Below are 25,346 nucleotides of genomic sequence, written 5' to 3' on the forward strand. Positions count from 1 at the left end.
TCGGCCCCGCTGTCACCTTCCGGAAGGGAAGCTCCTACAGAGAGACTCTGACCAACCTCCGCCCGGGTCCTGGCTGAGGACAGGATGATGGCCAGATCGTCCTTTGTGGTAGTGGCGCTACTCTTGCTGGCAGAGGTCTCTGGATTCGAAGAAGGGGCATCTAATCCTGGGTTCGTGGCCAGAATCACCCGGAAAGGCCTGGAATATGGTAAGGGTGGGGGAGGGTCAACCATTTCTCTGGTGCCCACTGTTGCCCACCAGAGTGGCGTGGACAAGGGTACTCTGGACAAGGGTCCACAAGCTGGGGTTCTTCCCCCACCTGGCTCAGAAACCTTGAATATGTCTCCCTCTGGACTTCAGTTTCCTGGTCTTGAGTATCACAGGTGAAGGATGGGATTAGACCAGCATTTTCCCGAGGGGGTCGGTGGACATCCTGGAATTGCTGTGACCCATGTTAAAACACAGATTCCAAATTTCTGTCTCTGGGCAACTGAAGCTAGGCCTGGGAATCTGCATTGTGGACATATGGCCCGGACAACTGAAAAACCCGAAGGTTTGACCGCGCGTCAGTACGTCCTCAAAAGCTCCACCGTATTACATCATTGCTTCCACGATCTTGTTGAGTAGATAAGTAACATTTACCTGGTACTTTGAGTTCATGATCTAATTTAATTCTCACACTCCGGCGGGTATCATCACTATGATCATTGTACAGATGAGGGAAAGTGAGGCTTGAGGAATTTAAGAGACTTGCCTGGGAGCACAGGGAGAAGAAATGGCAAGTCCTACATTCTGTCCCAGCCCATGTGATTTCAGAGCCCGGCCACTCGACTGTGGGGCTTGGCTGCCTCCCACGGACGGAGCTGACTCCCACTATTTCCCCTCAGCCCGCCAATTTGGAGTCGCCATCCTGAAGAAGGAGCTGTCTACGATCAAATTGCCTGATTTCTCCGGAAGCTTCAAAGTCGGCTGGATCAAAAGCGTGGCCTATGACTTTTACAGGTGAGGTCTCCATTTTCCACCATAGGCGTAGGGAAGGAGGTAAAATGGGGGCCTAGGTTCCTGGGAGAGGGGGATAAACACAGAATCATCACTTAGATTAAAGGCAAAATGATCATGACCAGCTCTTGTGGGACTTCTGGAAGGTGCTGTACGTTTCTTGAATCATCAGGATGGGGGGGAGAGCCCTGAAAACCATTCACAGACCCTGAGGTCAGTCCTGCAGAAACTAGCCCTAGATTTTTTCTCTGCTAGAGACCTCTGGCTACTCTCCTGATTGCCTAGATGAGGGACCTCCTTGAAATACGCTATCCATTCCTCCAAAGCCTTTGGAGCTGTAATGGGTCTGTAATGAAGGACTTTAAGTTTTTCTGGAAGCTGTTTGCATTTTATTTGCATACTGCTTCTTGAAGATGGCATCCACAACTAACTCTAGTGAGGAATAAAGCAGGTGGCCTCCGGGTCCTGGTGAACCAGCCCCGGTTCCTCGTCTCCCTCCCCATAAGGCTTAACTGACCTTGACCTCCCTGTAGCTGTTACACAGTCAATCTTAGAGTCTTCACACCTTACTCTTTCTTCAGCCGTTCCTTGATTGCATGGATTTTTCTTCCCCAGGCCCCTAAGTGTCCATAATAGGTTCTTGGGGGATCATTTATTCATCCCTGATAGAAAAGGCTGCCTCTTGGAATCCTCCCCAAGTCTCCCAGGATAATTTCCTGAAGGCAGTGAGCAAGAAGGAGGTACTTTAAATTTGCACGTGCGCACACACACACACACGATACCGAGGCCACGCCACTTAGAGGTCAAGGGCCTTTCCCACAGCCCTAGAGCACCCCCCGCATCTGGTTTTCACGAGAGGCCACTGCAGTTCGTTCACATGTCTAGATCTGCCGCCACCAACTGTGAGCTCTTCAAGGGCAGGATCTCAGTGGATGTTTGTTGAGTGAATTCATGAGTGTTGCTGCAACAAGAGCCACAAACTCAAATGGCCACAGGGAGGGGGTGACATAGAGGAGTGTACCAGGCAGGGGGACTATCCCAATCACAGACCAGCCAAAAAAGCAGAATCCACACAAGGAACATCAGTGGAGGGACTCTAATACAGGGAATTTTCTAGAAAGGTGTTAGAACAACCAAAAAGCCCAAGAGGGAACAGTGAAGCAGCCCAGAAATTAGCAACAACAGAAAGCCACTAACAACTCCAGAGCCGGAGAGCCTCACACGGGGGACTGGTATGCGCCTGGCTTTCCTGGGTTTGATATTCTGCCTTCCTTCCCCAGACTGAAGATCCATCACTTTGAGCTCAGGAACTCTGATCTGAAGCTACGCCCAAGGCAGGGGGTCAGAGCTTCCCTGTCCAATAACTACGTGTTTATCAGTGGGAACTGGAAGGTGAAAAAGGCTTTCGTGTGAGTAGTACTCAGGTTAGAATGTCTCTCAGACAACCAGTCTGCAAAGGAACCAGGTCTGACCATCTCCAAGCCTCCAACCCCATCTGTAAAATGGGATTAGTAATATCCCACTTCCGGGGGGCCTGGGTGGCTCAGTGGGGTAAGCCTCTGCCTTTGACTCGGGTCATGATCCCGGGTCCTGGGATCAAGCCCCGCATCAGGCTCTCTGCTCAGCAGGGAGCCTTCTTCCCCCCCCTCGTTCTGCTTTGCCTCTGCCTACTTGTAATCTCTGTCAAATAAATAAATAAAATCCTTAAATAATAATAATAATAATAACCTACCTCACTGATAAAGCTTTGGATTAAGTAAAATAACAGACGGAATGCACTTAGCAGTTTGCCTTTCTGGCACATAGCAGGTGCTTAATAAATGCTGGCTGCAAAGTAGAGGCTCAGTTAGGGTACACAGCTAGGTAGTAAGGACCTGGGGACTGGTCTTTCGGCTCCTCTCCCTGGAAGTGACTGATCATACACCTTCCTGTAACTCCCGACCAGCACCCTAGATGGGACTTTCGATGTGAGTGTGGATGACATTTCCATCTCAGTTTCTCTGAACTTGGGCAAGGACTCGTCCGGACGGCCCACTGCCTCTGTGGCCCGCTGCCGCAACTCCATCGGCCACATGAGTGTTGACATTTCCGGACAACTAAGGTAAGTGAGTCCATGCCCTTGCTGGAGGTTGTCCGAGACGCCTTGGCATCCGGTCCACCCAGGGACGCTCCTGATGGGGCATAGAGAAGGATTTCAGGTGCATCAGGATCAGAGGCTGGCAAACTAAGAGCCTGCGGGCTAATCCAGTCCGCACCATGTTTTCGTAAATAAAGTCAGCAGAGCACAGCCACGCTCACCTGCTCACACCCCGTCTGTAGCTGCTTTAGGGTTACAACAGCAGAGTAGCTGCAACAGAGACCATGTGGCCTGCGGTGCCCGAAATATTGACTGTCCGGCCCTTTAAGGAAAAGTCTGCTGGGGCACCTGGGTGGCTCAGTCTGCTGAGCATCAGGCTCTTGTTTTCCACTCAGGTCATGATCTCAGGGCTGTGGGACTGAGCCCCATAGGGAGCCCCATGTCAGGCTCAGCGCAGAGTCTGGGGGAGAGGCTCTCTCTCTCTCTTTGGCGCCTTCCCCCTACTCACAGTCTCTCTAAATAAATAAAATCTGAAGGAAAAAAAAGAGGAAAGGAAGGAGGGAAGGAGGAGAAAGAAAGGAGGAAGGAAGGAAGGGAGGGAGGGAGGGGAGGAGGAGAAGGAAGGGAGGAGGGAGGGAAGGAAGGAAGGGAAGAAGGGAAGAAGGGAGGGAGGGAGGGGCAGAGAAAGAAAGAGAGAGAGAAGGGAGGGAGGGAGAGAGGGAGGGAGGAAGGAAGGAGAGAAAAAGAGGGAGGAGGGAAGGAAGGAATGAAGGGAGAGGGAGAAAAAGAGAGAGAGAGGGAGGGAGAGAGGGAGGGAGGGAGGGGGAGAGAAAGAGAGAGAGAGGGAGGGAGGGAGAGAGAAAGAGAGAGAGAGGGAGGGAGGGAGGGAGGAAGGAAGGAAAGAAGGAAGGAAGGAAGGAAGGAAGGAGAGAGAAAGAGGGAGAGAGAGAGGGAGGGAGGGAAGGGGAGAGAAAGAGAGAGAGAGGGAGGGAGGAAGGAAGGAAGGAAGGAAGGGGAGAGAAAGAGGGAGAGAGAGAGGGAGGGAGGAAGGGGGGGGAGGAGAGAGTCTGCTGACACCGGTGCAAGTGGCCTTTAGTGGCAATCCAGCATTCTGAAGTGACTTGCTGGGAGGAGATACTCAGTGAATAGCGAAGGAATGAGGCCAGTCCCCAGGGTGACTGCCTTCCCACTCTGTCTGGGTTGGCACTGCCTCCCTCAGATCCTGGCAGGACACAGAGGCAGCTCAAAAGGCCTCACTGACAAGGATCTGACGACAAGAATCCTCCCAGGAGTGTGGGCAGGGTTAAGGGGTGTGTTCAGCAAGGGATAAAGAGCCTGGAGGGACAGTAGGGAGCTATTACTGCCCCTAGGGCTGAAGGTGAGAAGGGACAGAAGAGTGTCACCAGAGCCCAGAGCCCTTGGAGAAGGGGCATGGGGCACAGCAGGGGCACACCTGGGCATAAGTGCCCCAGCTCCTCTCTGCTTGATGCCTATGCCCATCATTAGCCAGACAGCAAAAGGGCTTGAGAGAGGAATCTACACGTGTCAGCCCCCCGGGACACAGAGAGGAGACCGAGGGCACTGGTGGTTGGGGGAGGGAGTGGCAAACAGAACGAATGGCCAGTTGCCTCTTTGCTGGACATGTATTTGCTGGGTGACCATGTTGGGGGAGACAAATGTCAGCAGAAAAGTGGGGTTCTCTAACCCTGTCAATTTCAGGGGAATTTATATTTTAGAGAACCCAGAGACTTTGCTGTGCATTCTCTCAACTGACAGACGTTTTCTGCACAAATACTAAAGCCTTTGAACCCAAGGCTGCCATTTGGAAAAGGAAACTTTGAGTGAAGACTGAATAGCTTGAAACCACTGTGTTGTTTGAACTGGGTGGGCATAATACCCCATTTCTCAGGAGCAAAGCTATGAAATCCTGTGTGGTTTACATACACACACTCACACAGTGGGGGTGGACACAGCGGGGGCCAGAAAGATATTTTTGCTCATTTGTTAGGGTGATGATAGCTGCATAGTTGGGTGCTATTGATAGGGACACAGAACCATGAGCACCCAGGGTTTTGACCAAAATAGGGAGCTGCTAGATTCCTCAGTCATTCAGTGAACAAATATTTATTCATGCCCTATTATTCGTCAGGTCCTGAGCTAAATGCTAGGAATATAAGATGATGCAAAAGAGACAGGGTCTCCACCTTGATGCAATGTATAGTCTAGTGGGGGAAGGAGACATAAAGTATTTTAACATATATTGAATACCTCCAACCTAGTTGTGATGATACACTTAAAAAGAGAGAGTCTTTCTCTCTTCTTTCAGAAGCTATGGATGTAGAGGGTTTACCTAACATTTGGAGCGGAGGCAGTTTCTTCAAGGATAGGATATCTGAAATGAGCCTTGAATTTCAGCCAAAGAGGAGGGGAGAACTTCTCCGGTGGAGGAAGAAGGATGTGCAAAGATCCTGAGGCATGAAAAGCCTGGGCTTCCCAGGAAGCAAGCAGGGATCGGTGTACCTGAAGGGGTGGCGATTGGTTAGAAAAAGTGAAGAGAATAAGCAGTAGCCAAACTCTAGTCTCTATCCTGAAGTGAGGCAGTGGGAAGCCACTGGAGGATTTTAAGAAAGGCAGGGAAATAATCAGATTGGCCCTTTTGAAAGGTCACTTCCTGGGGCACCTGGTTGGTTCAGTTGGTTAAGCAACTGCCTTCAGCTCAGGTCGTGATCCCAGGGTTCGGGATCAGGACCCGCATCAGGCTCCCTGTTCAGTGGTGAGCCTGCTTTTCCCTCTCCCATTCCCCTGCTTGTGTTCCCTGTCTCTCTCCATCTCTCTCTCTCTGTGTCAAATAAATAAATAAAGTCTTAAAAAATATAAAAATAAAAAATAAATAAAGATCACTTCCTTTAGAGGAGATTAGAGCAGAGCAGAGTGAGAGGAGGGAGACCAGAGAAGGGAGAGGCCGTTTTCCAGGTGAGAAATGATGATGCCCCGGGGCAGGTGATGGCCGCGTTGGTGGGCAGGGAGTACCTGTGACAGATTTACGAGATTGGACCGAATTTGGGTGACAAGAGGAGGAATGGAGCCAGGATGACTTTAGGTAGCCTGTGATCCTTGGAAAGTTTCCTACTGCTTCAATCTGTCCTACTTCAACTCCACGTTGGAGGGGTCACCAGAGATGTTGGAGGGGACAGACTTTTCTAGAAGTAACACCCTCACCCACAGCTACCAGGGACTCCAGCCAGGGTCTCTACATCCAGGGTCATTCAGACCCACAGAGGATCCAAACGTTCAGCCAGTCTATGTCCTGGGCTGGCTCAGGGGACAGAATCCGGGAAAGGTCAAGATGCTTTCTGCAAAACCCCCAGAAAATACTTGTGTCCAATTTTACTGCATGAATTTATAATATACATACAATTATAATACACAACACTTAATCAGCAAGTATGCAACGGTAAGGGAAATTTTGTGGGAGAAGAACATTTTTTCAGACATAATTCCACTAACTTAGTTCACTTATGTCCGGCAACCTCTTACCTTCACCCCAGCTGAGAGCATGGCGTACGATGTCTGTTCTGGGTCATGATTCTCACCAAGCACTGTCTGTGGTGGGGAAGGGTCTCTGGGGGCAGCTTTACCTGAAGCGGGTTAGACTCAAATCACGTGCTCCATGAATGTATTCACCAGTGTCCCTTCAACAGCTAACTCAGGGCTGAGCTGGTAGGAGGAGCTCTGTCAAGGTTTGTTGAATGAATAAGTGAGTGACTACTTGCTAAACTGCCAGGTAAGTGGTTCTGTGGATTTTTTAGGGTATAAAGAATAGGCCTGACCCTCCCCTTTCTTTCTCTTTTATTGAGGTACAAATGACATAGTACTTTGAGGTATACAACACAACGATGCGATCCTTGTCGATACTGTGAAATGATCAACTACAAGAAATCTCGTTAACATCTGTCACCATGCATAGTTGCAAAATTTTTTTATTGTGATGAAAACTTCTTAAGATCTACTCTTAACAGCTTTCAAATATGCAACCCAGTATTACGAACTCTAGTCCCCTGGTTGTGTATTGCATCCCCAAGACCTAGTTATGTATAACTGGAAATTTTTTTATTATAACTTATTTATACCTGGAAGTTTGTACCTTTTGACCTCCTTTACCCCTTTCAGCCTCTGCCCCTGAAGACACCAGTGTGTTCTCTGTATCTGTGAGCTTGGCTGTTGTTGAGTTTTTTTGGATTCCGTGTATAAGTGGGATCGTGTGGTATTTGTCTTTCTCTGCCTGACTTATTTCATTTAGTATTATAGCCTTAATGTCCATCCATGTTGTTGCAAATGGTAAGATATCCTTTTTTATGGCTAGCTAATATTCCTGTGTGTGTGTGTGTGTGTGTGTGTGTGTGTGTGTGTGTGCACGCACACATTTTCTTCATCCTTTCATCTATCGATGAACACTTAGGTTGTTTCCATATCTTGGCTATAATAAATAAGATTGCAATGAACAAGGGGGTGCAAATATCTTTCCAAGTTAGCATTTCATTTTCTTCAGATAAATACCCAGAAGTAGAGCTGGTGGATCATATGGTAGTTTTATCTTTAACTTCTTGAGGACCCTCCACACGGTTTTCCATACTGGTTGCACCAACTGACATTCCCACTAACAGTATACAAGAGTTCCCCATCTAGTTGGGTCCCTTCTTGGGATAACATGGGGGAAGGCCAGATTCGTGGGTAGCCCTCCTTTTGGGAGTCCCAGTTAATCATAAAGTGGATCCTGACCCACTTTCCTCTTTTTTTCCAGCTGGATCCTGAACCTCTTCCATGAAAGAATTGAAAAGAATTTCAAAAATATCTTGGAACAAAAGGTAAAAAAGGGATGAGTAGATTTGTGATTAACACAAGGATCACCGGCCGGTACATATTTGGTACTTGGAAACAGCCTTGTTTTTTAAGTGCACCGTCATTTGAATTTCTTAGTAAAACTTTCTTCACTCATGGTTCCAAGGCAAACTTCAAGGCTTTCTCAAGTTTGTATGACCACAGATGCTAACCTGGCATTGGGAACTGGCAGAGTGTCTGGTATCTAGTTGTAGAGGCTGTTACAGAGATAGGGAGAAGTGACTTTACATCCTTCCCTCACACCATACACAAAAATCAAGTCCAGGTGGTAAGGATTTAAATGCCAAAACAAATCCAAAATTTTTAGGAGAAAATCTAGGATATCTTTCTCACTTTGAGGAGAGGAAAATATTTTTTAAACAAGACTCACCCCCGGGGTGCCTGGGTGGCTCAGTGGGTTAAAGCCTCTGCCTTCAGCTCAGGTCATGATCCCAGGGTCCTGGGATCGAGCCCCGCATCCGGCTCTCTGCTCAGCGGGGAGCCTGCTTCCCCCTCTCTCTCTGCCTGCCTCTCTGCCTACTTGTGATCTCTCTCTCTCTCTGTCAAATAAAAAGAAAAAAAAAAAAGACTGACACCCCCCCCCCCAAAATGCACCATATTGAGAACAATAGTTGGGCTGGCTTCAGTACCTCTCACCTCTTGAAAAAGCCTTGGAGGCAGAGTGCTTCTTCCATTTACCTGGTGTGTATCTTTGGCCACGGACCCCCTAAAGCCTCATTCTACATTTATAAAATGGGGACAAGGACCCCTACCCTGAAGGGGGCTGGTAAGGATTTGATTTGATAACCACCTAGCATGCCTGGCACACGGGCTGTGCTCAGAGCACTCAACAGTATTGCAGGGTCATTTCTCAATCACATTCCACCTTCTGGAATCTTTGCTCCTGAGCACATGGGTTCTGCGGCCAGATCTTTGGGTTTGAATCCCAGCTCAGCCCCTTTGCTGCTGTGATGTCGTGGTTAAAGGGCTTACCCTCTCTGAAACTTGGGATTCTTCTCTGTGAAACAGGAATAATGACAACATCTACCCTGCAGGGCTGTTGGGAGGGCTGTGTGATGTCATCCACATAGGCCGGACAAGTGCCTTGTGCGGAGGAAGGGCAGAGTAAATCGCACAAGATTAGTTTCATTGTCATTTATGCCCCAGTAGCCCTGTGCAGCAGGCTGAGGCCAGAGGCAAGCTGTGCTCTCTGCCCTATAAATATAGGAAACATGGTCCAGAAAACTCTGGATATCATGTATCCAGGGGGGATAGGGTGGGTGCCAGAGAGGCTGAGCCCAAGGAGTGGTTAGTTTGAGGGGATGGGGGCACTAACTTGGGCCCCTATAGGACTGAGAGTGCAAAGAGCTATGAAGAGAGAGAAGACTTCTGACCAGGGGACTTGGGGTGGATGAAATCAGGCCCCCAAAGGACTGGCCGCCTGGGTGGCCCTTCCCTTACCCTGTGCCCTAGGAGAGCCCAGGTCAGGCCCACCTGACACAGGCTGGCTTGGCGTTTGCACAAAATATTGGTACCCCTAGTGGGGTAGCTTCCCCCACACAAAGCGTTGATTTTAAGTGATGTGGAGCTTCAGTGCTGTGCCGTGCAGAAAGACGGAATGAACAAGCCATCCCCTTTGCAGTCCTTTTTCTTTCTTTTTTACACCAAAGGGAAAATCTCAGTTTGGGGCCAATGTATGCTGAACACTTTTAACAAAAAATGGGCATTTTCCAACTAGGCAACCCGACCTAGCCTGGTTTCTGGAACGTTTTTTCAGCCCCTTGTATTCTTTTTCCCCCAGTTCTGTCCTGTTTATGCCAAGGGATGCCAGTCTTCCGTTGACAAGTGATACAAAGTTCCTATATTTTTTACTAAATGAACATGATTTTTAGAAGGCCACTTGATGTAAAGTAGATAGTGAGTGAGTAGGTGGGAAAGGCAAAGTCATAGAGATGGTGTAGGAATAGCTGAAGTTAGGAAATCAGAAGGAGGGGGACTTCTGGAATCTCCGAAGCCCAAACTCCTTGAGGAATGGGAATTCTCCGGAAAACTGTCCTTCTGGCTTTGTTTTGAGGCCCTCTGGTGGCTCTAGTCAGTACTGCATGCAGACCAGGCACCGCGCCTATTAGGATCTCTAATTCCCAGATATCCAGTAGCCTGGACAGAAGGAGAAGGGCCTGAGTATTGAGGTGATGGAGACCCAAGAGCTGCTCCTACACCTGGAAGCTCTCCTGCTCTACCCCTCGGCTCTCTAATAAATGCGTTTATGTGCTATACTTCTTGCCACTTAGCTGCCAAGGCATTGAACTGAGGACCATGACAACGCAGACCCCAGAGCGGTGCCAACTTGGCCACCACTCACTTTTAATGTGGGTTCCAGAAAAGTCTAGGCACTTAAGCTGGGCCCATGTATGTGGCCAGCCCAATGGGACAGTGACCAAGTGCTGTGTGTTGACAGAAATAGCAGTCTCTTCTCCCTTTCCACGTGCTCCGCCACCCCTCACACACCTGCCTACAAGGTAGGGAGAAAAGCCAGGTCTCCTGGAGGGCGGTGGGGGAGGGGCAGCACCCAGGAGAGAGGGAGAGGGGAACTCACCTGACTTTCTCCCCCACTGTCGGCAGATCTGCGAAATGGTCAGGAAGTCAACCACCTCCCACCTGGAGCCCTATCTCCGGACTCTGCCAGGTTTGGAGGCCCCCTCTCTCCTCTGGGTGCCATCAGATGCCGTGACACCTGCTACCCCCAGACCCATCACCATCATCTCCCATGAGCCTCAGGAGAACTTTCCCCATTGAGTCCCTCTCCATCCTACGGAGCTGGATATGGGGTGACCATCTCTCTTGGGGGTCTGTTCTGGAAGTAGGGGAGTAAGGAGACTGAACGTCGTAATTCAGAAGCATGCTGGGAGCACAAGGTGGGCAGAAGATGACAAGCACATGGGAGAGGCACATGTTGGATCCGTCCTGGCCACTTTGACAAAACAGAGATGCTCTGAGATCCCTGTGTAGGGGCAGGGATCCCCCCAGTCCTGTCCCCCTGGCTGCCACAGGGACCTTTTACAATACACATCAGGTCAGGTCTCCCCCTGTTCTTGGAACCCATCGCAGACTCCTCTGACTCTTAGGACACTGAGCCCTGCTTCAAGTGACAGGACCTTGCATGGTCTGGCAATGTGACTGGCTACACAGTCCTTATATGCCTCCAATATTGCTAATTCCTCTAATACACTCTCAGCGTCTCTACTATGCTTCTACTTCTACAGGATCTTTACACATGTCATTCCCTCTGCCAGGAAGGTCCTTCCCCCACCTCCACCCACCTTCACCCAGTCAATACCCACTCCTCCTTCAGATCACAGCCCAAGAAACACTTCCTCTGATTCTCTGTCCAAATCAGGTTGCAACCCGCCCCCCTCACCATTTTATTCTCTGTTATATGATGATGTCATCCTATGGACTCAAGCTACCTAACAGAGTTGCAATTTTACCTTTATTTGCTCAAGTATTTAATTGTCTTTCCCTTTCCTCCCCCCAATCCTGAATTGCCAAAGGACAGAAACTCTGACTCTCTCACTTAGCTGTCTCGTCAGCCCCTTGCATTGTGCCTGGCATATAGTAGGTGTTCAATAAATACTGAATGAATGAGTGAATGAATACAGCACTCTCTTTGTGACAGAAGGTACCATGGATCAGCCCCAGCCCCATTTCCATTCTCCAAAGGCAACAGTCCATGTGAAAGGAGAGCCTTGAAATTGTGCAGTGCACAACTCACACAACTGTGTTTGACTACCTTATTCATAACACTGTCTCTTTCCTGTTCCACAGTTACCCTTATGATTGATCAGATTTCTGGCATTGACTACAGTTTAGTAGGTGCTCCCCAAGCGAATTCTCAAGTCCTAGACACACCCTTCAAGGTAAGTTGCCATGGAGAAAGGACCGTACAGCTAAGCACTGGCAGAAAATCAGTACTACCTCCCAGAGTTGGCTCCTACCCTCCTTCTCTAGTCCATCTGCCCATAAATTCCCGTCCCTGGCCAGTGCCCACGGCAGCAATAGGAAACTAGTGTGCCCCCTCTTCATTCCAGTCTCTTCCGCGGTTCCCTGGGGGCTGAGCCAGGTCCAGCAGTGCCATCTTCCTCCAATTTTATTTACTTAATGACCACTTATTTGCATCTCACTATGTGCCAGAAGCTGAGTATTTGTACAAATGTTCCCTTGTATAAATTTTATGCCACCTCTATGAAATAGAAGCCATTAGCATCACCCATGTTCTGCAGATAAAGAGTTTGAGGCACAAGCTAGGGACCCACCCAAAGTCCCAGAGCTAGTAAGTGACAGTTAACATCTAGAGTCCATACTTCCCACCACCAGGCCACATCTTGAGCCCAGAAGAACACAATGTGTACCTCCCCAATGGATGCTGTAATAGGGGGATTTCAGGTAGCCGTCAGGGTCTCAATGTTGTGGGGCCAGAAGGAACATTTCAGGACCCCAGGTCCACATTCTGGAGAGGAACCACTACCCGGACCACCACGCAGGGCACAGGAGGCTTCCCTGGGCTTCCCCTGGACACCTTTTCCTGGCACCCTCCCTGGTAGAAACCTTGGGTGGGCAATGTGTCCTTCTGTCTCCAGGGTGAATTCTTTGGCCGAAACTGGCGCTCCCCAGCCCCCTTCGACGCTCCGTCCATCAGGATGCCGGAGAAACACGACCACATGGTCTACTTTGCTGTCTCTGAATATGTCCTCAACACAGCCAGCTGGGTTTACCACCAAGCTGGACGCATGAACTTCACCATTCAAAACCACCATGTAAGTAGGGGAAGGAGAAGACTGGTGGGGGGGGGGGCGGCAGGGATCCCAGGAGAGAGCATCAGACGGAACTGTAGACCAATCTTGGGGGTTTCCAGGAACCAGGGAAAGAATGTATAATCTGAAGCCTGCCAAATATGGATTCAACTTGCATTGGTGGTTCAGTGGTAGAATTCTTGCCTGCCAAATATGGGTTCAAATCCAGGCTACGCACGTGGATCCCAACAGTGTCTAGTCCCCAGAGATCGTGTTAGAGATTGTTAAGAGCTTCGCTTCTGATGCATGATACACAGTAGCTGTTGTTGGGAATACTTTAACAAAAATACAACAGACTGGGAAGTGATACATCGGGGTCCTCCAAGCAGTAGATGCCAAGGCACTACTAGACCTGGAAGAGTGGAAGAGATGGATTAGGGGAGCGCCCGCAAATGATAAAGAGGAGAGGAAAGAGAAGGAGGAGGGGAGAGCGCAACCCCCCCCCCCCCCAGCTGCACTGGTCCTGCAACCATGGAGGAGAGGGGAAGGCAATGACCCTGGCCAGAAGTGCTGCCCTGAGAAAGCTCAGCTCAGCTGAGGGAGATCACAGAGCAGAGCCTGCTTCTCAGAGGAGTGCCAGAGCAGCCAAAAATTGGGCAAGCCCAGCCCCAGGTTAACATCCCCTGCGGGATCGTTCCAATTAGGAAGGCTTGACCTGGTGGGTCCTCCCAGAGTAGACGTGGTGTCAGGCCAGTGCTCCTCAGTCTCTGGAGGGAGCTGTGGGCAAGGACCCAAGCCTCCCCCCCATCCCCTCCCCGGGCAGGGGCTGGCGGTGCTCTTAGGCTTATCTGCATTCCAAGCCTAGACACCCCATTCCGAGGCCTCCTTACGGGTGGAGGGAGTGGGGGCCCTCAGGTGAGTCTGCTTCAGGTGCTTCTGCTGAGACCCCCTTGCTGGGGCATGGAGGACAGCTTTCTCCAGTCTGACTGGGTCTGGGTCCATAAAACAGCAGGAGCCTTTTCTTTGGGGCTCCTCTGGCAATAAGGTGACCCTCTCCTCCCTTCTGCTGTTGCATGTAACCTCACACGTGCCGGGCCACGGGGGAAATGGAGGAGTGGGGGCCAGTACCTTTCCCGTTAAGCCTCTTGCTTACACTATCACACTAAGTGCATGAGAGCTGGTTACTTTCAGTTTGGCTCATTGTCTTGATCCTGCCTGTGATCTGACAAAATTCCCCAGTGCTACACCCAGCTGTGCTCGGTCAGGGGCTGGAGGCTGTCTGGGAGAGCGTGGTCCCAGCATGAAAGGCTGTCAGTCAACTGTCCTTCTCGTTGGAAAGCTCCTGAAGGGAGATCTGAGCTGTGCACCCCCACAGCCAAGCGCTACAGGAGCAGCCCAGGTCAAGAGTGGATCTTGACGGAGGAGAGATCAAGGAAGGAGAGCTGTGTGCGGGTGCAGGCAGGGCTCGCCAAGCCGGAAGATCCGCAAGTCAGAGGGGCAGGTAGAGAACAGCACCAGGAGAGAGGGTTAGAAAAGGTTTGGGGGGCAGCCATAGCTGGGAGTAGATTCAATCTAGGTTGGGGACGTTATGCGCTCTCACCAGCCCTTGAGGGGAGCATCCTGAGAAATAATAAGTAACAAAAACAGACAGTAACTAAGAATTTACTGAGATCCCAGGCACTGCACTTAGTGCTTTACCCGGGCACGATCTCATTCCATCCTTGCCCATTCTGCATGGTTCGTGCTGTGATTATCATCCTCATTTTATAGATGCAGAACCTAACAAAGCTTGCCAACAACCAGCCAGCTAAAAAATGGCAGGAGTAGTATTTGAACCCAAGCTGTCTGACCTCAATGTCCGCATCTCTAACCGTTACCATGTCCTGCGTCTCAAGGAGCCTCCTGCTTCCCCTACTGCAGATTCCCCCGGACTCTCCGATCCGCCTGCACACCAGCTCGTTCCGGGCCATTGCTCCTCGGGTAAGACCTCGAACGCTCATCACAGAGAACTTGACCTAAACCAGATGTGGAGATTGTATTCGCACATCAGTGAGCTGTGCAGAGACTGTTCTCAGGTCCTCCCCCTGAGCCTCTGCCTTCTTTCTCTAGCTGTCCAGGATGTACCCCAATATGGAGCTAGAGCTTGAGACAACACCTGAATCAGCTCCGTTCCTGACGTTCACCCCTGGGAATGTGACCCTCATGCCAGTGATAGACATCCAGGCCTTTGTTCTCCTGCCCACCTCCTCTGACCGCAAGCTACTCTTCCAGCTCAGGGTGGTAAGTCTGATCTCCTGACAGAGCAGCCAAGAGTTACAAGTGCTGTCGGGTAAGCCCATCCCCTCACTGAAGACTGGGAGGCTGAAAGATCCTGGAGGCTGCTTCTGCCTGCCTGGAGCCGGAGGGAACCTTGCATTCCCGGCCACAATGGCCAGGCTTCCCAAGGGTGCTCTTCACCAAATCATACACTGTCGGAGTTCCAAGAAACCTTAAAAGTCATTCACTCCAGCTAAGTTGGACAATTTTTGCTTATTCACTGCTACATTTGCTATAAAAAATGGGTTCAATCTAAAGCATCACTCTTTTGAAATTGTTATAAATAAATCATTAAATCACGTTTTATTTTTATTTTTTTTAAAGATTTTATTTATTTATTTGACAGACAGAGATCAGAAGTAGGCAGAGAGGCAGGCAGAGAGAGAGAGGAGGAAACAGGCTCCCTGCGGAGCAGAGAGCCCGATGTAGGGCTCGATCCCAGGACTCTGGGATCATGACCTGAGCTGAAGGCAGAGGCTTTAACCCACTGAGCCACCCAGGTGCCCCTAAATCACGTTTTAAAAGAAAGTATAAGATGTAAAGAACTCTTAGGACGACAATACTCTCCAAACTGATTTACACATTCAACACAATCCCTATCAAATTTTCAGCTGTTGTTTTGTTGTTTTTGTTTTGTTTTTGTTTTTGTTTTTGACGAGCCAGTCCTAAAATGTATATGTAAATTCAAGAGACCCAGAAGAGCCAAAACAATTTTGAAGAAGAAAAACAAGTTGTAGAACTCATTGTTCCCTGTTTCAAAACTTACTGTAAGGCTATAGTAATCAAAATAGTGTGATACTGGTACAAGGATAGATACACAGATCAACAGACTAGAACTGAGAATACATGAATAAATCACCATATTTTTAGACAACTGATTTTCAGCAAGGGGACCAACACAATTCAATGGGGAGGAATAAGCTTTTAAGAAATGGTGCTGGGGCAACAAGATATTCACATGCAGAAGAATGAAGCCAGACCCCTTTCTTATGCATACACAAAAATTGACTCCAAGTGGACCCAAGACCCAGATATGAGAGCTAAAACCACAAAACTCTCAGAAAAAACCCCACAGTACTAAATCTTCATGACTTTGAGTTAGGCAAAGCCTTCTTAGATACAACTCAAAAGCATGAACAAAAAAATTAAAAATGGATAAATTGGTCGTCACCAAAGTTAAAAACTTCATGCTTCCAAGGACATAATTCAAGAAAGTAAAAAGATAATCCATAGAAGGAGAGAAAATATTTGCAAATCATATGTATGAGAAGGGACTTGTATACAGAATAAATAAAGAACTCTTACAACACAGTCATGAAAAAGACGGTTTAATTTCAAAATGGGCAAAACACTTCCTCCTCTGGGAAGACTGAGAAGATGCCCGTTGTTCTCCCTACTCCTGCTGAGTCCAACCCAAAACCTTATACATTGTATATAAAATAAATAAGAAAACTCTGAAAGGCAGAGAGAAAAATGTAGATCAGCGAGAGGCCTCCAGATCTAAGGAATAATAATATGATGATGAGCTCCCTGGGGTTTCTTTTTGCCCTGCATATTCCAATTTAAGGCAACCCAGAAATACCGACAGGCATGAACAAGAAAGAGCTCAAATAACATCCTCCTCTCTCTCTAGTCAAAGGACCAAAACAGGGGAAGGCTGGTAAGATAAAAAACAACAACAACAACAACAAACAAACTTGTAGACGATCAATAACTGTGGTACTAAAGCCAAACACCAAAGAAAAAGCTATGGCCCTAACCCCACCCAGGCCAGTAAAGGCTGACTGGGGATTCGACACTTACATTGGCATGAGGTTGTAACAACAGCACTGACATCCTTGCTGGGGGGTGTCAGTGGAACACAGAAAAGAAAAAATGAATTAAGATATAGAACAATAGAAATTACCCAATCTGGGGGCGACTAGGTGGCTCAGTGGGTTAAAGTCTCTGCCTCTGGCTCAGGTCATGATCCCAGGGTCCTGGGGTGGAGCCCCGCATCCACTGGGCTTTCTGCTCCGCAGGGAGTCTGCTTCCCCCCACCCCCGCCCCGCCTGCCTCTCTGCCTACTTGTGATCCCTCTCTGTCAAATAAATAAATAAAATCTTTAAAAAAAAGAAAGAAAGAAATTACCCAATCTGAAAACATAGGCTGAAAAAGTGAACAGAGCCTCAGGGACCTGTGGGACTACAACAAAAGATTTCATCTTCCTGTCCTCGGAGTCTCAGGAGGGGAGAGAGTGGGAGGGGCTGGAAAACGTACTCAAAGAAATAATAGCTGGAAATTACCCAAATTCAATCATCTGGTTCAACCCAACCCCTCGACAGGCCAGGCTTCATCCTCACACCCAGCTGTCAGTTATGGTGTATTTAAAGGTCCCTGGGGGGTGGGGGGGGGGCGCCTGGGTGGCTCAGTGGGTTAAGCCTCTGCCTTTGGCTCAGGTCATGATCTCAGGGTCCTGGGATCGAGCCCCGCATCCATCGGGCTCTCTGCCCCGCAGGGAACCTGCTTCCCTTCCTCTCTCTCTGCCTGCCTCTCTGCCTACTTGTGATCTCTGTCTGTCAAATAAATAAATAAAATCTTAAAAAAATAAATAAATAAAGGTCCCTAGGGCTTGGGGACTCTCCGAACTTCTCTTAGTAGCCTGCTTCAAAGCTCAGCCACACTTACTGGTGGACGGTCTCTCTATCTGAATGTTCTGTGTTTTTAGCTTGGGCTTATTTGCCCTTCTCGATGCTTCCATTAAGACCCCTAAAACCTCAGCTCACCTTTCCTAAAGTCAGCTGTGGAGCCGCCAACATCCTACAGCCTCAGCACATAATCTCGGGTAGCTGCTTTTCACCCACATGCCCCACATCTCGCTGTGGTTTCTGTTTCTGAAGATTTGTCTCCTGGACTGAGAGACAACAGGATTTCTACCTGAGAGTAGAAATCTGCACCTGAGAGTCTGGGGTATCCCCTTCTGCTTTTCTAGACAACCAACATCTCCGCCACCATCGGTGCGAACTCTGACAGGATTGTTGGTTCAGTGGCCACAGGAAGGTAAGAGGCCATGGGCAAGGGGAGGAAATGCGGTAGGCTGGGGATAACCCAGCAATGACCGGAGCATCTAGTCTGTTCAGTGATAGGGCTGGCGTTGACCCCTTGGGGACAGAGATCTCCAGTGAGGCTGGCTTATCCTCTATTCTGGGTGTCCCTTCAGAAAGGCCTGTTGACAATGCCTCAGTGGGGAACCCAGAAGATGGAGAAGTTGCCGTGTAGCACAGGTGACCTTCAGGTCCCCACTTGCTCTTAGGTTTCAGTGGAGGAGCCGAACTTCTCCAAAGGGATTACTCAGGAGTCATAATCAAGTTGGAAGCTGTGGGGCTTTGCAAGGACTTTATATGTAAGATTAAGAAAAATTGTCAGTACTGCACATGAAAAAGGGAGGGGATTTTTGGATGTAGGATTAAAGGTGCTCACGAGCCACTCCTTGCCGTTGCACTGTCCGGATACCCAGTCGGCACAGACTCAATCAACCAGGGAGCCAGTGAGCAGGAGGGACTGTACCACCAGCAGGGACTGGCGCTTGCCCTGGTGGTGTCCTTCTCCGGGACCCTCACCTGTGCCCCATGTCTCACCCACTCTGCATGCTGCCCCCCGGCTGAGGCGCAGGTCCGGTGGGCGCATCAGAGAAACTAATTCCTGGCCTCGGGATTAGATACCTGTTGGCTGAGAGAGTGCACTGACTCCATCAGAAAGAACTTCTCCTTAAGAGGTCTTTTAAAAAGAAGTTAATGGTGAACATGTGGGCGTTTTTGGAGGTCCCAGATTTTGAATTTATGCCTCAGCCTGGCTTGGGGGGTCTGCAGCATCCAAGAGGACAGCCAAGGGCCTTGGACTATGGAGAGACAGCAAAGTAGGAGGACCTCACTTTAGGAGGACCTAAAATCAAGGAATTTAGCAAAACTACTCTGCCCCAAGAGCAGAAAGCAAAAGATGGGTCCAGGGCAGTTAGAATCCCTGAACAAGGGAGCCGGGCCAGCAGCCAAAATCAGTGGGGGGAATTGGGGTTTGTCTTCTATAGTGATAACACCAGAGGATCCCTGAGTCACTCTGCCTTCCTTCCCTCTGCTGTTTGCCAGCATCATGCAGGTGCCTCTCCCTCCCATTGTTACTGTCTATTCCCACATTATGCAAATAATGCATGCTCCTGGCATGGAAATTGCAAAAGTATTTTTTTAAAAATCCCCCATAACCCTGCCTCATAGAGACTGTCACTACTGATAGTTTCACGTTTCCTCCCAGTCTTTTCTTCAATACACTTTTACGTCATTGGACGTACAAACTGCTTCTTTTTGCGTCCCATTTTTTCCAGTTATTATGTACACCATCCTAATTTATTTAAGGTGTTGAAGATGCCCAGCAACCATAATTTGCAACCATGTCACTTGTTCTTAAATCACTGTGCATGCTGAAAGCCTTAAATGCACAGGAACCACCTTGGAGGAGAACCCTTGGGCTGGCTATTTGGCCAGCTATTTGGCTAAATGGCCCTGCCCATAAGCACTGCACTCCCCACTAGGGGAACTGCGAGGAAGTAGCAGCCACGGCTCAGGGTGACTTGTGCTTCTCTTTCTCCTTGCAGTAAGCTGAAATTGGAACTGAAGCATTCCAACGTCGGTTTCATCAACGTGAGTGGTTTTCTCCCAGCACCTCTTGGGTATCTTCTCCAAGCAGGGCTTCAGGGGGCTCCAGGAAAAGTGCCAAGGCCCCCCCTCCCCTGAGAAGATGGCACTGCAGTCTTGCAGGAAGTGGACACCATGCCTGAAAATTAATCATCTAAGAAGGGCACTGCCTGAGGGCTAACGGGGAGACAGGACATGGACATGAAGCGCACAAGCTCTGAAGGAAGATAGAGCTGGACTCTTACACCAGCCACGCCACTTGTTACTGTGTGACCTTGGGAAAATAGCTTCACCTTTCTGAGCCTCAGTTTCCTTGACTGTAAAATGGGAATGCACAATAGCTACTTCAACCACGTCAAATGGGAACTGGAGCATGAAACGGGGCAATGGGTTTCGGAAGACACTTTGGCAAAACTCTTCACACATAGTAAGCTCTCAGTATGTGCTCACTATTGTAATAATAGTGGCATGGGAGCACAGGGCCTTACCCAAAGCCCTCAGGGCTGGTGAGCTTCAGAATTGAGATTTTATGAGAGGTAATTTGGAGGAGGCACCATAGGTGATGGAACTCTTCCAGCGGGATCTGGGACGGCACTCTGTAATGAGACGCATTAATGCTTCGGCAACAGAATTTTAAAATATCCACACAAAGGGGAATTTAAAAACACTAAATATCCCCACGGTGGTTCGTGTCAGGTTTTGCCATAAAATGAGCTGGTACGTACCGATGGAGAATGAAGTCCAGAGATCGGAGTTGAGGAGATGACGAATAAGGAGCTCTCTGTAGTGTGATAGTCGCAGTCAACCCGTTCTGTAAGTGGGATGGCATTTCGGTATTTCTGGACGCTGGGGGCCAGTGAGACGTTCTTCCCTCGGACTCCTGTTCTCATTCATTTCTTGTTTGCTCTCTTCTTTGCTCTGCTCGCCCCCAACTCCAGGTGGAGCTGATGGAAGCCATCCTCAATTACTACGCGCTCCACACCATGTACCCCTCTCTCAACGGTAAGAATAAACTGCTCCTGGGGCGCCTGGGAGGCTCCATAGGTTCAGTGTCTGACTCTCGGTTTCGACTTAGGTTATGGTCTCGGGGTCCTGGGATGGAGACCCGCACTGGGCTCCACACTTAGGCATGAGTCTGTTTGGGATTCTTTCTCTCCCTCTCCCTTTGCCCCTCCCCTGTTCAAATGCAAATGAGCGCTCTGTCACTGTCTCTCTCTCTCTCTCTCTCTCTCAAATAAATAAAATAAAATCTTAAAAAAAAAAAAAAAAAGAGTAGGGGTGCCTGGGTGGCTCGGTGGGTTAAAGCCTCTGCCTTCGGCTCAGGTCATGATCCCAGGGTCCTGGGATCGAGCCCCACATCAGGCTCTCTGCTCAGCGGGGAGTCTGCTTCCTCCTCTCTCTCTGCCTGCCTCTCTGCCTACTTGTGATCTCGGTCTGTCAAATAAATAAATAAAATCTTTAAAAAAAAAAAAAAAGATTAGCTGCTACTGACTGCCCCGTGCAAATGTTAAATGCTACCCTTTCTGTAGGATTCACGATCAGTCAGTCATTCAACAAGCTGAGCCCCTCTTCTGTGCTGGCTGGGGTCCTGGCTATCCGTGAACCTGCCCTCATGGAGCTTACACTCTGTTGGGAAGGGAGACGTGTAACAGGCAGTGACAACCAGTGCGATAAATGCTGTGACCGGAAGCACAGGGGGCTGCAGGAGCTAGCTGGGAGGGGGCACTGAATGTGACTTCCAGGAGACAAGAGTCAAGTTGAGTCCCAAAGCACAGGGAGTTAGGCCAAAGGAGGAGGGGCATTCCAAGCCGCACCTAGAGTTAGCACCCCTGGGTTTTGGTCCGGGTTAGATCACTGACTGGCCAGGTGAGCGCGATGGAAATAGGGCTTGGCACAGTGGCTGCCTGAGAACGAAGCCAGCCTCCTCCCATGCCAGGACCCTCTCTGCCCAGCCTCACCATCTGCCTTTTACCACCATGAGAGAAGAGCAGGGCAGCTGTCCTGGAAAACAGAAAGGGGAGGAGACGCTGGTCCTCAAGGATGAGTCCCTGGTCAGAAGCATGGCATGCTCCATCCCAGGCCCCATTGGCTGGGAAAGGCTGTCCACATCTGTCCCCTCCAGAAGAAGCTGCATTTACCAGGCATTCACATCTCCGTGACCCTCCCAACAGAAAACCAGCCCTGAATCCAATAGCCAACCACATTTTGAAGTAGCCCGCCCTCTCACTGGCCAGTGGCAAATGCCGTGTGTGTCCATGCCTCCCCAGCCTTCCCCATCCAGCCCGTGTCTCTCTGCTCTTTATCTTCCAGCAAAGCTTGAGAAGGGCTTCCCTCTCCCTCTGCCAAGGGACACCCACCTCAACAGTTTGGAGCTCCAAGTCCACGAGGTCAGTGAGATGTGGGGTCTGGGTGGGGGAGCTCTAAGACCTCCTGGGAGGGCTGCTTCAGGGCTGGTAGAATTAGGGGGAGCCCTTGACTCCTACTCACATCCTGAACCTAGTGTTTATAGAAGAAAATATTTTTGTTTCAAATTTTGGAGTACAGAGGGCAAGCATTGATTGTGCGGAATCCTGACTTCTACATGAGCTCAGTTTCCTGTAATTCAGTCCCAACGTGTCAACTGAACATCAGCAATGGGCAGGGCCCATTAGCCACGTATGGCAGGAAGGGGTCAGATTAGATGCTCCACTTTGGGGTTAATGAGAGTCTCCACGGAGCCACCGGCCAGCCTTCTCCCACCTCACCCCCGCCACGGCAGCCAGGGATGATCCTGGAGCAAAATCGACCAGGACTTTTAGGGCAAGAAAAACATCAGAAGCAGGGACAGGGACAATGACTGTTCACTCTGTAACTCCAGAGGTACCAACATCTTCACTGTTCATAGTTTGTTCTCATGTAATCCTGAACCACATCCTCTTAAACTAATTATGTGTGGAGTGAATTCAGACGGCACCCAGACGTGCATTGTTCTCCTGGGAGAAAAGGGTTTTTGGAGGACGGTGACATTCATGTGTGCCTTCCAGAAATCACAATACTGGGAAATGCAAATAAATTCCCAGGGTCAGGCAGCTAAGAGGGACAGTGTTTTCTAAAGGCCTCCCAGGCCAAAAGGCCTGGTTTTTGCCCTGATCTGGTTTTCGGGTCAAGTGAGAACTTGCCTCTCCCACTGAAGGGTTCTCTTTCAGGAAGCTCCTAACCTCTGGCACGCAGAAAATGAGTTTGTTGTCTGTCCTTTCTGCCTTCTTTCCAGAACTTCTTGCTCTTGGGGGCCAACCTTGATTAGACTGAGCACTGAGGAAGGAGCAGCCGTGGCTGGAGGAGTGGACGGAACCATAGCAGGGCTTAGTCCTGGCCCTCTGGGGGCCCGGAGGCTGCGGCCTCTCTGCCTCTACTCCCCATGAGGGCCTCCTCCAAATGGACACTCCTCACTGGGGAGCCTGGGACACCTGAAGACACACCTGACCGTAGGACACGTCCCCCAACTTTCTCCTCCTCCTCCCTGTGCCTTTTCCTGTCCCCTTTGCAGCTGTCATTAGCCTTACTCTGGGCAGCCGCTAGAAAAAACTTCAGTGGGCAATGTCCAGTCACCACAAAGCTCAAAGCACCCTGCTCAGCATTAAACATGAACTAAGTTGTACGTGTCCTTTGATGCTGTGGTTACAGGAGCAGAAGTGAGACAATGTGGGCTTAAAGCCTTGTGTCGCCACTTCCTTAGTGTATAATATTTATTGAGATGGGAGCAGAGACTACCCAGCCACTGTATGAGCTCTACATTTATTCAACAAACCTTGATTTCAATTTGCTAATGAGTGTCCTGCACTGACTTCTGTGTCTGGGCTTGGTGCTGTGGGAGGAGGAGGGTCCAAGAGAGGAAAACACACGGTTTCTGTCTTCGCCAAGCTTATAGCCAAAAACAGGGGTTGGAAGACTTTTTCTATGAAGGACCAGAGAGCAAACCTTTTAAGCTTTGACCACACATCTAGTCTCTGTCACGACTACTCATCATGGCTACTGTAGCAGAGAACAACCAGACAGCAAGCAAGTGGGTGTAGTTATGTTCCAATAAAACTTTATTTACAAAAAAGGCAACAGGCCAGATCTGAGTGGGGGGGCCATGGTGCGCCCACCTGTGGTCTAAAAGAATAATGCACCATCCAACAGACAGGATTTATACCAGGAACACAAGTCTAGGTTTCAATCAGATGTGCTAACATATCCTACCAGTCACAAGAGCACAGGCTGGAGCCAAGGCTGGCCTGCTTTCAAATCGTGACTCCCCCTCCTCGGCTCTCAGCAATTTACGAAATCTCTCTGAACCCCCAGAATCCTGTTTTAAAACAGAAGGAGCAGTGGCCAATGACCATGCCACCTGAAGCCACCTGCTCAACATTTAACATGTCGAATGACTAAGTTGTACGTGTCATTTAACATTATGACATGCGGAAGATGAGAGACTGAAACAAATCACGTGCAAAGTGCTCAGGATGATTCTTGGCCCGAAATGCACCAGATCAATAAGCTAGAGCTGTCGTCGCCATCTCCCGTCCTCATTATATACTCCTACATATACTACGAGTACAATGACAGGTTTTCAAATTTTCAGAAAAAATCTGGCCCAGGAAATGACTCAGGATTATCTGATGACCTTGTCCAGGAAAACCCAAGTTGTCTAAAAGTGAAGATGTGATCGTCGGCCAAGACGGTGAAAGATAATGAACGGAAATGAAATTTTATTCTGGAATGTTCAGTTAACTAGCAGTTATGAATTTCCCGGTAGATTATTCTAGCTCCTCTGCTGCCCTAATCGTTGGCTATTTGAGAGTGACTATACAAACTGTCCACCCTCCCGCTCTGCTCCGTCCTTCTCTGCTTCTGCAACCTCACACCCATTCTCCTTCCCTTCTGGGAAGCATAGTGCTAGGCTTACCCCCGAGGCATGCCTGCGCCCATCTTCCCCTGTGGGTGTGCAGGGTTGCCACGTACGGTCACTCAGGCTAGGCACTGTACAGCTCTTGGGAGTGCCATTCACATGGATATAGAGCATTGTCTTTGTCTGTAGCCGAGATGCAGAGATGGTGAGACAGGCTACAGAAATGGCTTGATTTAAACCAAGGTTTTTCAACCTCAGCGTGATGAACATTTTAGGCCAGATCATTTTGTTGTGAGGGGCCATCCTTTTACACTGTAGGATGTTTAGAAGCTCCCAGGCCTCTACCCACTAGATAGGAGCACACCCCACATACACAATGGTGTCCAGCACAAATGTGTCCAGACATGGCCAAAAGCCCCCTGCGGTAGGTAAAATAGCGCCGTGTTGAGGACCACAAAGGAAAGGATGTTCTCCCAACATATCCTACTTTGGTGAAAGCCCACATTAGCCCATCCTAGCAGAAGACAGAAAGTTCCAACCTCGCCCCCAAGTGGCTGGTCTCACTTGGAGAGCCACTGGAGAGCATCTGAAGGGCAAAGTCTTTGTGGATTTTTCTAGCCCCAAGAGGTATCCTAAGTAGAAGATAGCTAAACTTGCTGAGGGCCAAATGTGTGCCAGGCTAAACAGAAATATAGTTTTATGATTAGTGTGGGAGCTCTCCAGAAAGCACAGCCTTGGACCACAATGTTTGC

General features: G+C 49.3%; 1 protein-coding gene across 1 annotated transcript; it reads left to right on the forward strand.

Moving 5' to 3' along the window:
- Nucleotides 1–6: 6 nt before the first annotated feature.
- Nucleotides 7–23,404, forward strand: LOC123926904 (lipopolysaccharide-binding protein-like). The gene is made up of 15 exons (XM_045981235.1): nt 7–208; nt 888–1,002; nt 2,280–2,408; nt 2,945–3,100; nt 7,878–7,941; nt 10,577–10,640; nt 11,780–11,871; nt 12,592–12,768; nt 14,665–14,724; nt 14,854–15,024; nt 18,032–18,099; nt 19,685–19,730; nt 20,663–20,726; nt 22,035–22,111; nt 22,975–23,404. The coding sequence occupies exons 1-15, from the start codon at nt 85–87 to the stop codon at nt 23,005–23,007; spliced, it is 1,440 nt and encodes a 479-aa protein (XP_045837191.1). The 5' UTR covers nt 7–84; the 3' UTR covers nt 23,008–23,404.
- Nucleotides 23,405–25,346: the final 1,942 nt, after the last annotated feature.

Source organism: Meles meles, chromosome 16 (assembly GCF_922984935.1).
Source record: "Meles meles chromosome 16, mMelMel3.1 paternal haplotype, whole genome shotgun sequence".
In the NCBI taxonomy this organism is placed as follows: Eukaryota; Metazoa; Chordata; class Mammalia; order Carnivora; family Mustelidae; genus Meles; species Meles meles.

Excerpts from the sequence above, each read along its gene's own strand:
- LOC123926904 (XM_045981235.1), top strand. The coding sequence starts at position 85 with ATGATGGCCAGATCGTCCTTTGTGGTAGTGGCGCTACTCTTGCTGGCA. Across the intron at positions 7,942-10,576 it reads AAAATATCTTGGAACAAAAG|ATCTGCGAAATGGTCAGGAA; the intron begins GTAAAAAAGGGA and ends CACTGTCGGCAG. Across the intron at positions 12,769-14,664 it reads TCACCATTCAAAACCACCAT|ATTCCCCCGGACTCTCCGAT; the intron begins GTAAGTAGGGGA and ends CCCCTACTGCAG.